This window comes from Pundamilia nyererei, unplaced genomic scaffold (assembly GCF_000239375.1).
Source record: "Pundamilia nyererei isolate P.nyererei 1_Seehausen unplaced genomic scaffold, PunNye1.0 scaffold00012, whole genome shotgun sequence".
In the NCBI taxonomy this organism is placed as follows: domain Eukaryota; kingdom Metazoa; phylum Chordata; class Actinopteri; order Cichliformes; family Cichlidae; genus Pundamilia; species Pundamilia nyererei.
This window is the reverse complement of record NW_005187413.1, coordinates 2,549,808-2,564,124: the sequence shown is the minus strand read 5'-3', so window position 1 is coordinate 2,564,124 and position 14,317 is coordinate 2,549,808. Positions and strand designations below refer to the sequence as shown.

The window sequence follows — 14,317 nt, the reverse complement described above, 5'->3', positions numbered from 1 at the left end:
GGAGGTCACTTGTATTTTGACTGCCGTTAGGTATTAAGATGAAATGCACCAGCGTGTGCAGTGGTTCCTGTTGGTGCACAACAATGCCATGAAAATGACATCCGTCGTGATCTGTCTTTTTTTTTTTGTTGTTTGACTTACCCCTGGTTTGGAAGATTTGAAGGCAATCAGAATAGCTTGTTGTAACTGTAGCTTTTGTGCATTTGAGTGATTGCATTTCTGTGTGTGCAAGGCGATAGGAATTTTTTTTAAACTAACAGTAACCATCCATCCAATGAAAGGCTTTCTATTAAAACAATTTATTAATGCTTTGTTCCAGACAATAATACTTCAACTTATAATCACCTTGTTCGTTTTTGCACGGTAGTGTTCTCTGAGCAGAGATGTCCAAATCTCCTCTTATAAGGACTTTGCAAAAGTTTTGAGCCACCTCTCATTTCTTTACATTGTGCTCCCAATAAGTGAAAAATTAGTCTTTTTGGACAATTGCTGCTATTTCACTAATTTTCAGTCCAGTCCTTGTACCTGAACATTTTCAGAAGAATGTTTTTCTCTGTTTATTTAACCACTTCGCATTGACCTATGAAACATTCAAGCACTAAAAATGCATCTAACTCAATGGATGTAGCAGTGTTGTCTACATATAACAAGTAAGCAGAAATACACCATTTGGTCCCATTTCTTTTGGTTTAATCTACAAAAATATGAGAATAGAGCAAAAAGCAGCCAACATCCAAAGAAGAGCTTTGAATTTCATTCAATAGGAATGGAAAACTATTCCCAAAGACTGCATAAAGAAATTATTAGAAAACTTGCCTAAGAAAAGGTGTTCATACCAAATATTGACTTTCCAGGGTTTTTTTTTTTTGCCCTATAAACACTATTTCCATGTACTCTTCTACATGTTTGAATAAAGTGCTGCACCTATTTCCCATTTCCCTAGCAAGATATATAGAAAAATGAAGGGGTGGTTCAAAGCTTTTACACAGTAGTGTAATTCATTTAAAAAAATGGCAGCCTTAATTAAGTGTAAATGTCATTATTAGCATCTTCAGCCTTGCTAACATTGACGGAGCTGACAGCAATCATTCTGTGTGTAATATGTAAGCACGAATATAACAAACAGTAGCGCTTGTTTTTTTCCCCCCTTCATTCATATTACACAAATACTTCATATACATTCTTTATATACATACAGTACATGTACAACAGGCTCCTTCTTTAATGCAGAGTTGAACACAGAGCATTTCACTTAGCAGCAGCTTCAGCTGCTGCAGGCTACTTCAGTTTAACAAAATATTGTTGGGATACATGATAAAAACTGTAAATCTACAGAACACAGAAGATAAATAAAGTCTGCTAACTTATTAAAAGTGAATGTACAGCTGAGTTCTCTCCAGTGTTTTCAGACATGCTTTAAAAAGTTTTTGAAACATAGCAGCAGAGGAGGAAGCGATCCCACATCTGACAAGAAAACTAAAACAGGAGATGAAAACCAAGTGACGTCCGCCAGAGCTGAAAAATGAAGCCAATGTACAAATGCCAATAACTGCAGTTCCTCTCATGGCCGCTTGGGGCTAGCTCCAAAAGGAAATCAATCCCCATAGTCTCCCCATGCAAAGATGCCCAACAACCACATATTTACAGCCTGGTACAATTAATGTTTTGGCTTCATTGAATAGTTTCTTTCCCTCCATAACAACTGAACGGGGGGGGCTTTTGGGCTCAAAGTAGGAGATTTGTTGCTTTGCTTTTAAAGGAATTATCTAAGAATACTGTAATTTCCTGTTTGGTACAAACCATCCAACACATCTCTTCTTTAGTTTTGGAGACTGAAATTATGGCATTCTGCAGACTTATTTTTCCAACCAGAGGAGTCCACGTTTTACATACAGTCTGTGTCTCCACCAATCTATACAACAGAATTGGTATGTAAAATATACCAATGAGCAAAAATACATGAGATGATGGCACAATTAAGAGTGTTTTCACATTTCCCAGTTTTCTGTTTTCCACTACTCACCTCACAGGACCAGTGAGGTGAGCAGTTAGCCTATCCAGGAGAAGCCTGTGCAGGAGCAACCCCCATACTTCTGTGTTCATAACCTCAAACATAAGAGTAACCAAATAACTGATGATTTCTACAGTAAATGGAGACATACGTTTTGTTATCATTCGGTGAAAGTAGTGTTCTCAGCCTGGTCACCACTATAAAGACTGTTGAGCTCTGCTGGTGGTAAGGGGTGGTTGGAACAGGATTTATTTCTTCAAAGGCGGGTCCAGTACAAAATGTGAGTTAATGTTAGCTATGATGGAGCCAGGGGGGAGCTGGAAAGGAAACCTGTGAGGGAGGGCCTTTGAGCAGTCTTTCAGCAGTGTGTGCCTGGTGAGCAACTTCCACAGGGTGTGGTATCCAGTCCTCTTAACAACATCCATGGCTAACTGCAGTTAGAACACAGCAGATAGCAGCACGGGAGACGATTACTTCCAATCCTCAGTCTTATGACCAACCTTTGCACACACCATTTAGCAACTGCTAACATCATTTCCTCTATTTCACTTTTTCAATTCTCCTTAAACAGTCAAAACTCTAAATTCACCAAGGTTATTATAGGGACTTTTATTTTTGCATCCGTGGGTCAACCAGAGTGGGTGCAGCAGTGAGACTGTCCTGGGAGTATTTAACCTAAGGGAGAGGAGTGTCTCACTGCCTGCCTAACAATGTTTTTACATTGCTAGGGAGTGACTGTTTACTCCGATGTGGAGAATAAGTGTGTATCCTCCTGACTCATCTCCTTGAGATATACTTATTTCTAAATGTGTAATGTTTGCTGTCATCTTATCTCTGTTCTCATCAGATACAGTGGCCAGTTGTCTTCTTTATTTAATGTTTTTGATCTAATGTTGTTTGAATTTGGCCTTTTCTGAGTCTTTATTTCACCTGGAGCACATTTTTGTTACTTCACCATATCTCCTGGACTTAACATCTTACATACATATCACAGTATAAGCATTTACCACCTTCAGCTTAATTCTGAGCAGTATGTCTGTGAGCAGTGAGCACTGGTTGGTCTCGTGACTTCTCCCAAGAAGTTTGTTCATATACGTTTCATTTGGCTTTTTGTTAGTTACATCATTACTAAATACCAAAGTTGGTTGAGTTTAGTTCCAGTCCTGATTCATGCCATCCTATCAGCACCTGTGGGACTGCAGTGAGTCCATCTCACCAGTGTCCATACCATCCTCTCTTTCTTCTGCAGCACTGCTCCACTCCTCCTCCATCACTTCATCCTCTACTTGTTTGGGAATTGAAGAGGAAAGGAGGGAAATGGAAACTGCATCTTCACATCTGCTGAGAGTCTGTCCCGCTTCATCCACCTTAAAGTCTACAGTGGCTCCTGGTTCAGCTCCCATCTCCACACCAACACCCTGATTTCCCTCCATCTCCACACCTGTCTTTGCTTCACTGATCACAAGCTGTAGTGCTCTGTCCATCTCTGACTTACCATGCAAACCCAAATCTGCCTCCATCTCCTTCCCCGTCATTGTCTCTTGAGTTAAACCCAGCCCATCTCCATCCCTCAGTCCAAGCTCTTGCTGTCCATGCAGACCTGCCTCTCCCTCCAAGCCCTGTCCTTTCACACCCCACAGCCCCACTGTTTCAACAGGTGGCCCTGGTTGTTCATTGACCCCCGTCTCTGGACAATGTCCCGTCTGTGGCAGCTGGTCTCCAGTCAGTGCTGCAGCTTCTTTGGCTTGTCTAATGCAGTTGATCCACTGTTGTTTGTTGAAGGCGTCACTAGCCTGAAAGCAGTGGCTCTGCAGTTGGCCTCCAGTACGGTATGAAACCCGGAAGAAGTTCTTTGCTGTGTGGAGGAGAAAATGAGGAAGAAGAAACAGGAGACAGAGGTGGTGAACATAAGCTGGAATTTGATAAAAATCCTATAATAAACAGAATAAACTGATATGTAAACATTGTTGCCAAATTATTATCAGAAATAAAAACAAAAACAAACAAATGACCAATAAAGGTGTATATTTACTAAAGCAAAAGTGAGCTGTGCACAAGTTTTATAGCACAGCACAAAGTCTCTTAGTTTTCCTTGATATACCATTTCACTAGATCACAACCTGAACATCATGGTTTGATGGTACGTCAATACATCTATCATTTTTATTGTCACTACTAAGTTCAGAACCCTAACAATAACTTTAAACCTAAAAAATGGATTTAACCCATAAAATAGCCCTTTAAAGGCAGGCGAAAAGATAACGCAGGTCATAAAATCCAACATAATACAAACTTTAATCACTCTGACTTTATACACCCACTGATTATCACATGGACAGCTCTACCAGCATGTTTTAATATAATTTAATGCATTTTTCTGTCTCTGGAGTCATTTGACAAATGACACACCTCTTATCAAAATTGTAACTTCACGATTGTTTTCATGTGGCACATTCAGGGACACCCATAAAGTGTAGCTACCTTCCCAGAATGGGCAGTTTAAAAAATCCTGGAATCACTCATGTAAATTTAGTGCTACAACAGGTTCCTCTGGTTTCAGTCACAGACACTAGACATTCAATCTTTTGGCTACACGGATGTCCACTGCGTTCAGGACAAGATCATTGAGGTCCAACATTAAATACTAGCTTACAATCAGCATACTAGTTCATGTGGTGAGTGCAGAATATGACACATTTAGTTTCTACCACGCAGAACTACAAAAACATTTTTGTAACCTTAACTTTGGTCACAAAGACATCCTCAGCATGCAGCACACCTGACACTGATTTAAATAGCTGTGTCCAGTACTGACTTCGTTCATTGTTGCTGAAGGCCCCTCTGATGGATCCGCCCACTCTTATCTCGCCATCTGATAGGTCTTCCAGGTCCAGCTGACGAATGGGGATTGGCTGGCGGCAGAGCTGATAGCCGACTGGCTGGTCGTTTGACGACATGGATCTGGTGATGACCAGGACGTCCTGGAAAAGGAACACGTGGAGCTTCTAGAAAGAGAGAATCAGACAGAGTACAGGTTTTAATTTCTTCCTCTAGAGATACCAATAAAATATATGGATGATATTTATGAGTGATTTTGGTCATAAAATGGTAATGTTATGAAAGTATTAGAAGCATTTCTGTATAGCATTAAAATCAACCAAATTAAGGAATCACCTTTAAAAAGCTCACGTATGTCATGAAAATTCATATAATGCTATATAACTTTGAGGTCCATTTTGACCTTTGGATATATTAAAGAATGGATAAATGGGGAAGGGAGGACGATAAAGTTGTAGAATTGTACTGACGAGTCCTCTGTTGTTCTTCAGCTCTCCATGGCAACTGAGGGTCTTGGAGCGGTCGATGAGTTCGTCCCTTTGTCCGTCCTCTGTGTACACCAGACGATCCTTGTAGTATTGACACTCCGACTCTCCTGTCTGCCTGTTGATGTCCGCTACCACGCTTTGAACCATCAGCATCTGTGGGACAGACACACAAACACACTGTTATCTCATTGGACATTTGTGGTCAGCTGAGTTGATGGATGGTTGGACAGTCATGGACTTCTACAGCTCTCAATCTTCTGCCCACACTGAAGAGGCAGCCAGGATTTTCTCTGTCTGCATTTTTGTCTATTGCCTTACTGTCCCTCGACTGTCTTTGGGATGAAGGTGCGTCTTGAGACATGTCTGCACTAAGCAAGTTTATGTAACAGTCATGAGTATTAGTCTTTTTAAAGGCTTTATCTGGTGACCCAAACTGATGAAGTATTGCAATCTTAGTTTTCCTCACCGCTTCGTCCAGGTGCTGTCGATCTGGGTGGTCGTTGGCTGTGTGCTTGAGGATCTCTCTGAGCAGCAGTGGGTATTTCACCAGCCGGCTGCGGGGGATGTCCAGGAAGTTCCACAGGTCCAGCTTCCTGCTAAAAGGTGACTGGAGACAACGCTGCAAGAAGTCCTGGACTCGCCGATCTTGCTTCTTCTGGTCCAACAAAGCCTTGGCTTTGACCTGGTTACTGCAGTACGGCGTGTAGGCAGAGAGGCACGGCAGCTACAGCGACACAAAGACAAACACTCTGATAAATACTTGGTGAAGAGCTAATATCTGGATTCCGCTGTCTGTTGATTAGAAAAACGCTCACCCAGTCAGTTAAAATATGTCCTACATGATCTGTGGACCCGTCAGGTTTTCTGGCATCTCGGAGGCGACTCAGCAAATCTGAGGTAAGACAGAAAAGTTAAAATTTATAAAAAGAGACGTCAGAGTGAGAATAATGGATGCTTTAAGGGCATCAAGTAATACAGAGAAAGGAAAACTCCACAAAATGAAATTTACACTTAAACTCTAATATTTTATACAATAGAAGTGCAAATATGTGTCATGGTTCTGGGTCATTTTGACACAGCTCTTTGAGTTATGTTTTGGTTTGTATTAAGGGTTATATTCTTTCAGTCTGTCTCAAGTCCGCGTCTTTGTAAATTATTTCTTTTTTCCTATTTTATTTTGATAGTCCACATCCTATGTCAGTGTATTCACTTTTACTTCCCCCTGTCTCGTTAGCCTTAATTTCTCCCAGCTGTGCCTTTCTCCTGTTTTCCATTTCCTGATTGCTCCACTGTGTATTTAAGCCCTGTAAGCTGTTTGTTTTGTCTCAAGCGCCTGATACATGTTAGTCCTTAGTTTCGCCGTTCAGAGTTTTGGTGACTTTAATTTATTAAGAGTTTTTTCTAGCAATAAAGCTGCGTTTTGAGTTCCAGTCCCGTCTTTGAGAGTCCTGCATTTTGGGTCCTTTTTCCTGCCTGCCTGCACACAGCCTAACATGATAATATGTAAGTGTATATAAAAATGTATCGACCAAAAAAAACAAAAAAAACAAAAACGTGGCCAGCTTATATCACTAATTGTTTTACTTTAACTGCCATGACTCCTCCACCTGAATGCTAATGAGGCTCGGTTTAATTTTAGTTAAGAAAGCAATGAATTATCAAACATCCATTACAGATTGTTTTTATACACAGAGCATTAAGGTTGTTACATATGTCATTCATCTGTATGTCTACATAAAGATCATGCAAATGACTAAAGATTCCTGTGAAAAGATGCTGTAAATGGTGGTAATTAAAATATTTTCCTACCTTCATGCAGAGGTATAAGTGATTCCAGAGTACCAAAGATCTGGTTCAGTTCTTGCTCGGTCATGATGGATAGCTTGAGCATTGGGTCGTGGTAGGCCTACAGCACACGCATAAAGAAACACAGGTGACTATACTGACACTGAAGGCAAGTTCTTCATTGAAATATAAATAAACAAGTTACTTCACCTTCTTGGCCAACTTCAGATCCTCCACCAAATCCTGCTCGCCCTGAGCCAGCTCAAATATAGCCTGCAAAGGAAGAACAATTACTTTGAGAACTCAATGCTACAGATTGACGTTAGTGTTAGTTTGGTTCAGTGGCTGAAAAATGAACATGCAGTATCTGGAGTGGCCACTTGAGGCTGACTTACAAAGTGAGTCAGCCCCATTGACTCCCATGTTAAAATGCCCAACTTTACAGCAGAAACAAACATGTTTACAGTGTGGTATATAAACAGCTTTAGAATCTATGGATATTTCCCCCTTTATAACGCCTCTATGGTGAAGTTAGGTATGAGGCCCTTTAACTGGACTGGACTCATTTCTGGTGTTGGTGCCTGTACAGCTGGTCCACGACGCTGTGCTTCATTTTGATGGGGGACGTTCTCTTTTTTTCTTTTTCTACTTTTATCACTAATTAGCAGCTCTCTGTGTCAGGGGGTGATTAAATGTGGAGTCCAAAAACAAATGGGTGGCAACATTGGCTACTTCCATTTTTTTTATACATACAGTTTATGATTCGGGCCAAAAAGTTAATTCATCATTGTTGTTTGGCAGTGTTTCAAATTTCGTTGTACATGTACAGTGACAAAAAGGAGCTATTCTATTCTACTGATCATTCTTGAGACTATATTCTAGTATTTAAATTAGAATAATGAATTGAAATAATGTACCTGAACACTTTGAAATGAGAAATAAACTGCTAAAAATTCACTGATTTTCACCTCTTGTCGTTTTATCTCTTTGGGGCTCAGAGGTTGTGCCGCTCCCAGTCGGACGTCAAATGTCTCGCTCCACAGCTTGCTGTCCCGACGCTTGGAGGCCGGAGCAGCTGCGGTTGAAACCCTCGGGGCAGTCATGGAGGACGAAGGGTTCGAGAGTGTCGCTGAGATAACACGTGTCTTTGTCGAGGAGGAAGGAGGAGGAGGAGGAGCAGCTCTCTCTGCCTCATTACGAAGACTGATGGTGCGCTGCAGAAACAGAAGATGGTTTAAATATATATTAGAACTTATTTCTGTTTGTTAAATTGTACTATTCTGTAGCCTAAAACTTTTGTTGCCATCCCTGATTCTGGAAGTAAAAACTCATCAATCATCAATTTTCCCCATAAATGATATTATTAAATAATATAACTTGACTATAAAACTGTTTTTTGAATTATGACCTCCCTTCACTCCCTCAGCATAGGTGCCAGTATACTGTAATGTCACCTGCTATTGAAGTCAAGCTGAGTGTTTTGGGTGTTGCCATTTTTGTGTTTTGAAATCGGCCAGGATCTGGCTGCACATTCATAAGGCGGCGATATCTTCAGAGATTTCTGTGTAACCAGTCGTCTTTTTGCCATTAGAAAGAATGTAGTTTTAAGGCACTTCCACACTCACTTCACTGCTATTTTCTACTCTAAACTGTAGGATTCATAGCTGCCCCTGCACGAGATCTCTGATCTAATTTCATCAAACCTAATACTTAAAATGGGAAGCAGGATAAGAGCCACTCTCATTTCCCATCTTAAATAACCTACTACTAAAAAAACTGAAGACATGTGATTGTTGGTTTACCTGCAGTGTCTGGCCAATCCTCTTCAGCGGCGTTGTCTTGACGGGGGGCAGCAGGCTGGCCAGAGATGCTACCCGGGATACAGGCTTACTGCGCTTGGTGCTGGGCTCCTGGAAGGGGTGAACAGAGCCACATGGTTACATTATCTCACAAAATCAACACACCTGGGATACAAACGACCCAAAGGGTTAACAAGGACACCAATTAATCGACCAAACATCAATACCAGCAGACATTTTTCTTGTTTTATATCAGCCAGTCAGAGGTTTCTGTGTGTGCAAATGTTCTAGTTGATTGTGGGAAAGCCGAGTCTGGTTTGTTGACATATTATACAATAGCATGACTCAAAAGTCTTTCCCTCAGTACCAGACTTTATCACACACGCAGTCATGTTTCACTAACTTATGTCACGCACACACTAAACAGGACGGTTGTTATGGTCACTGTGTGAGACTGGATGATCATGGAGACAAGAGGCTGTTGTGGTTTCATGTAAAGCTTAAATTTAACATGGATTTTGCTTTAGCCAATTATTTTTATAACACTGAAATCCCTACAAATTCATGTATTACGTGTAGCAGCTGATCTCAAAGCGAATGTGGACATCCATGTTAGTTCTATATTATTGAGATTACATGTAGATTGTTGTTTGTAAATAAAAAAAAATAAAAACAATTTTTAGTGCAGTGACACTTTGGAGTCAATGGAATAAGTTTTCAAACATATCTTTAAATAAATTTTCATCAAAGAATGACACTAATAGTGCCTGTTATTGATTACTTTGTCTGAATCAATGAATATACAGCTTGCAAAGACGAAGAATATATGTATTTATTATTCAATTATTTGGTGTTGATAAACAGCCGTTTTGCCATCTTGTTATATGCAGTGACATAATGAAGATAAAAAGAGTAAAATTATCATTTCATAATGATAAATGAACAAACGTATGTATTTTCATATGTGAGCAAAGTTAAAAGCGCTGCAGGACTAGGGCTGTTGATATAACGATATATCGGATGACGATATAAAAACGTCTATGTTTCATTTTACGCTATTGTTTGTTTCGTGGTGTCGCAAAATAAATGTTTACGGCAATATTTTTTCATCTTTTGATGGTCACTGTAGTGGCTATATTAATTAAAGTTCTCTCTTTCTCTTATATTTAATATAACCACACTATAGACGGACAAGCGCCTGTTTTTATGCGTTGTCTTTAGCAACAACAACGTAAACCTTTCACAATAAAGCTCAAGATCCTGTTGAGACTTTTCAAAATAAACCGCATCATGTGAAAGAGTATGCAAAATATTTACGGATAAGAAGCAAAAAAGAGCCGTCAGGTGCTAAAAAATAAACCTTAGATTCAAACGTTAAGTTACAAATTATGTCTAAAAATATATAGTTTCATGCATCGGTTAAAACACTCAACTCCAGGTACATGACTCTCAGCTGGAAAAACTTAACGCAAATCGAGCCGCCGGAGATTCACAGAATTTACAGAAAATGTTAAATTTTTGTGATTTATATCGTTATCGGACGATATCAGGATATGAGATTTTGGTCATATCGCACAGCCCTATGCAGGACTACCAAAAACCGCATAACCATCCCTTTATTAGGTTATTGGCTCAGATTTCTGGGGAAGTTCCCATGATTCACTGACCTTTTCTCCTCTACCTTCCTCTTTTGACTCCCCTTGTGTTTAAATGTTATCATTATCTTTTTCCCCTTTATCCATCTCTTCCCTTTCTCTTCAAAACCCAACTCAACCTCTTTCAAGGTGGTAAAAAATGTAATTAGAATGATTTAAAATAAAATGTGATGGGCTGCTTTTCTTGTCATGATGCCTCCAAATATCAACACCACGGGGAGTGAAATTATTTAAAATTCAACTGCATTTGTTCTTTTTATTGGCTGAAAAAGTACTCCTACAGGTACTTAAATGCATTGGAAAACTGCTGGAGAGGGCTAGATGCTGACAAAAAAACACCAACCCAAATCAGCAATGCAATATCTGTGATACAGGGACACAAAACAAACAACAACCATGTCGAGTCCTTCAATTGTTGGAGAGTTTTTAGTCTCATTCATCGCAAACAGTGTTTTATATGTTCAGAATAAACTTTACGGTCAAAATGTTTTTGCTCAATTTTAAGTTTTGATGAACATAATGGTTATTTAATGTTTATATTTACTGCAAATTAACTGGAAAAAGACGTCTTTATGGCTGTATTTTGTTACAACAAACTACCGAAGGTTGAGTGTAAAGCAGAATCAGCATCACAGCTCGTTTAATATCAATGCACACAGTTAATAATAATAAGCAAAGGTGTCTACATAGGGATGTCACCCCAGCATTCATACTTTATGCTTAATGTTTTAAGTGTGGAAAATATCAGATTTAAGGTATTTCAACATGTTAAATCTCCCAAAAATATTTTTCTATGGCACATGCATTGAGATGCAACCGCTCCATTTTCAGTTTTTATCAGAAGCAGCAGCTTGACCCAAGCTGGATCTCGAAAATAAGATTTAATATGTTGCAAGTGGTAGCTGATTGTTTAATTAAAAATGCATTTAAGCCTAAAAAGGCTTGTTAAAGACTAGGTACTTTTTCACTTGGTTATTTGTAGTCGTAGTAGTGAGTCTGATGGATCTGAGTCTGTAAACAGACAGACTCAAAGCCCTGATTAGGACGGCATCTTGTAAACAATAGGGACACCTGGTGTGCACCTGGAGTTTCTGCAGTGGAAAGGGTACATCTCTTAGTGTGAAACTGCCTCTGGGTTATCTGCACTGAATGGAGACTTACAGTAAATCAGCGTGTTTGTGTGTCTGTGTGTGTGCAGCTCTGCCCGGCAGCTCACTGTCAGCTGACCTACTGGAACACAGGAACCATCAGCTCTCACAGTCAGGAACCAGCTGCCTAAAAATAAATCAACCTCTGAGATAATTTTCTTTTTTCCTTCACCTTTCGATTTAAGTTCACCCCCCAAATCTGGAAATAGAATTTCCACAGTTTTCAACAACTTCTCAAAAAATGATGAGTCAATGATGAGTCTCTAAAATACTCATGAATCACATGGAAATAAAGTCAGTGTCATTTCCTGGTGAAAGTTATAAGCTTAGATGCATTGCAGCTGTTTCGTGTGGTTTTTTTTTTTTGGTTTGTTTGTTTGTTTTGTTACAGATTTCAGGTTCAGTTTGGATCATAAACTATCTGCTTATTTGCTTCATGCTCAAGAACTTTCCATTGGACAAACTGTAATGGGTTTTCTGTGGATGATGGTGCTTCAGCTGATTCGAACTGACAGCAATCAATTCAACACAGCTCGTCAGCAGCTGGCTGGTTATTTAATTACAGCAAGTTCACAGCAGGTTGACTCTGGTCTGCAGTTTGAGTCATTGAACTGCAACGTTTGTTCAGTCGTTTGATATAAAGTTCATTGTAAATTAAACAACTGAACAAACGTTGCAGTTCAGGGATTCAAACTGCATTTTTATAGGTCTTTAGTGATACCTAGCATGACCCCAGACTTTCAGGAAATGAAAATTACTATAAAGAACATTTTTGAGGTGTTGTTCATCATAGTTTCACTTCTCGTTTCTTGTTCAGTCTTTTTAGTTTAAAGTAAATGACATTAAATGTAACTAGTGCTGGTTTTGATATTAGTTTGTTGAATTAGACCATATTACATCAGATTAGATCACATTTGATTGATTCACATCAGTCGTGTAATAGAGTAAAGTAGGCCCAATCAGATTACATCATATAAAACCAGAATACAAGTTACTAGATCAGATCAGATTCTGTATATTTCTAATTAATCACTGTACAGATAAGTACATATGTGAATATGAATAAAGTGATAAATACATCATATTTAACATATACTGTGTTGATAAGAAAACTGATGTCACCGATTGGTTTTGGTGGGTGGGTGGGGCACTATATGTGAGCATGTCTGGTAATAAATTAGACTGGTTAGTATGAAAGTGAAGGTGTTTCAAAAACACAGACACCTGGTAACTACTGCAAAGTAACACATGAATAAAACACTGTGTTAATGCAATCAACTCCACATCAAGCCCTATTATTTTATCATTATTGTACCATCAGATATTCAATGCACTCAAATAAGCAACAGCTCAAACAAGGTTAAAGCGCCCAGTTCATTGACTTCGGTTAGAAGAGATGAGGCCTAACAGAGAGCTATGGTAACTTAATACCATTAGAAAAACATAAATGGTCTAGTTTAAAAAATTAACCCCCTGTGCAGTGCATGAAGGTGGAAATGACGTACAATGTCTTTTATGCTGGGCTTATTTTCTTTGTTTATTTCTGCTGTAACGTTGGGACTCTAATATGACAGTCTATGGGGATTGACTCAGTTTGAAGTCAGCCTCAAGTGGCCAATAGAGGAACTTCAGTTTTGTCACCAGCTTCATTGCCAAGATTTTTTTCATTTGTGAAAATTACAAATGTTAAATGCTACCAAATCAAGAAAAAATGAATACATTTGACTGATGAAAACACACACAAACAAAAGAATCCAATTTATCTCACAAAATTAACACAACTGAATCCAACCAGGCTGAACAGAAGAGTAAATGTTTCATCTTACCTTAACCTCTTTTCCCATGCTGCTGTTTGCCACTGAGCATCCAGAGTTAAACCGCTGTACCAGCAGGCTGAAGGGTCCCTGCCCCGCCACCATACTGCTCACCCCAAAGCCAAGCACACAATCTGAACTATTCCCAGTACCAAGAGAGCGTCCATAAATATTTTCAGACTGGTAGAAAACGCAGAGAGGAAGGGAGTATGAAAGTCTAATGTCCAGAGAGAGACTGAAAACAGCAGAGGGTCCAGAGTGACACTAAAGAGAGTTTGGTACTGTTTTCTAGTATAGACACAAAGTCCAGGAACAATTCAGCTCGCTGTTCTAGCACTGAAGCGATGACTGATACAAGCTGGGAAACCAGAAAGAAAGTGCTATCAGTGGAGTTCCAAGCACAATTCTGGTGTTGGCACAGGTACAGAAAGAGGATAGTCCCCTTAAAACCCCTGGTAATGGTAGCCGTTCAACTAAAAGCCTAATAGCTGTAAAGTAGCCTCAAAGAGTTGACGTAACAGCTCTAAAAAGGCCTGGTGCCACAAGAGTACTGTCAGAGGCAAAATATCCAGTCAGACTCGGTGCTGGCAGTGTTCATAAAGACAAGTTGGCTTTGACCAGAGCTTTTAAACACACCGCTCCGGGAGGGCTTGAGGTTGAGAGCCGAACCATCAGACCCCAAACAAAAGAGTTCAAAAAGAGGCTGGATTTAGTTCTGTTCCCAGAAAATCATACAGGAAAAGTTTAGTCTGCAGTTTAGACCGTGTAGAGCTCTGAAT

At 39.6% G+C, this 14,317-nt stretch overlaps 1 protein-coding gene and 1 long non-coding RNA gene across 4 annotated transcripts in view; one reads left to right on the top strand and one right to left on the bottom strand.

Moving 5' to 3' along the window:
• Positions 1–283: 283 nt before the first annotated feature.
• The window catches only part of arhgef3 (Rho guanine nucleotide exchange factor (GEF) 3), a 33,241-nt gene continuing 19,207 nt past the window's right edge, over positions 284–14,317 (bottom strand). For 2 of the 3 annotated variants that reach the window (XM_005724424.1, XM_005724425.2), the window contains 9 exons: positions 8,925–9,032; positions 8,091–8,336; positions 7,333–7,395; positions 7,147–7,243; positions 6,153–6,229; positions 5,804–6,061; positions 5,320–5,490; positions 4,827–5,016; positions 284–3,866 (listed from right to left, as the gene is read on the bottom strand). In XM_005724424.1, coding sequence (XP_005724481.1) covers positions 3,193–3,866; positions 4,827–5,016; positions 5,320–5,490; positions 5,804–6,061; positions 6,153–6,229; positions 7,147–7,243; positions 7,333–7,395; positions 8,091–8,336; positions 8,925–9,032 — 1,884 coding nt within the window. In that variant the 3' untranslated portion in view covers positions 284–3,192. Of the gene's footprint in view, positions 3,867–4,826; positions 5,017–5,319; positions 5,491–5,803; positions 6,062–6,152; positions 6,230–7,146; positions 7,244–7,332; positions 7,396–8,090; positions 8,337–8,924; positions 9,033–13,550; positions 14,312–14,317 lie in introns of those variants that run through there. The other variant, XM_005724426.1, reaches the window with a different exon arrangement.
• On the top strand, positions 6,654–8,179 carry LOC106456109 (uncharacterized). The gene is made up of 3 exons (XR_001290257.1): positions 6,654–6,840; positions 7,157–7,270; positions 8,121–8,179. It is a non-coding gene; the product is annotated as an uncharacterized LOC106456109 (long non-coding RNA).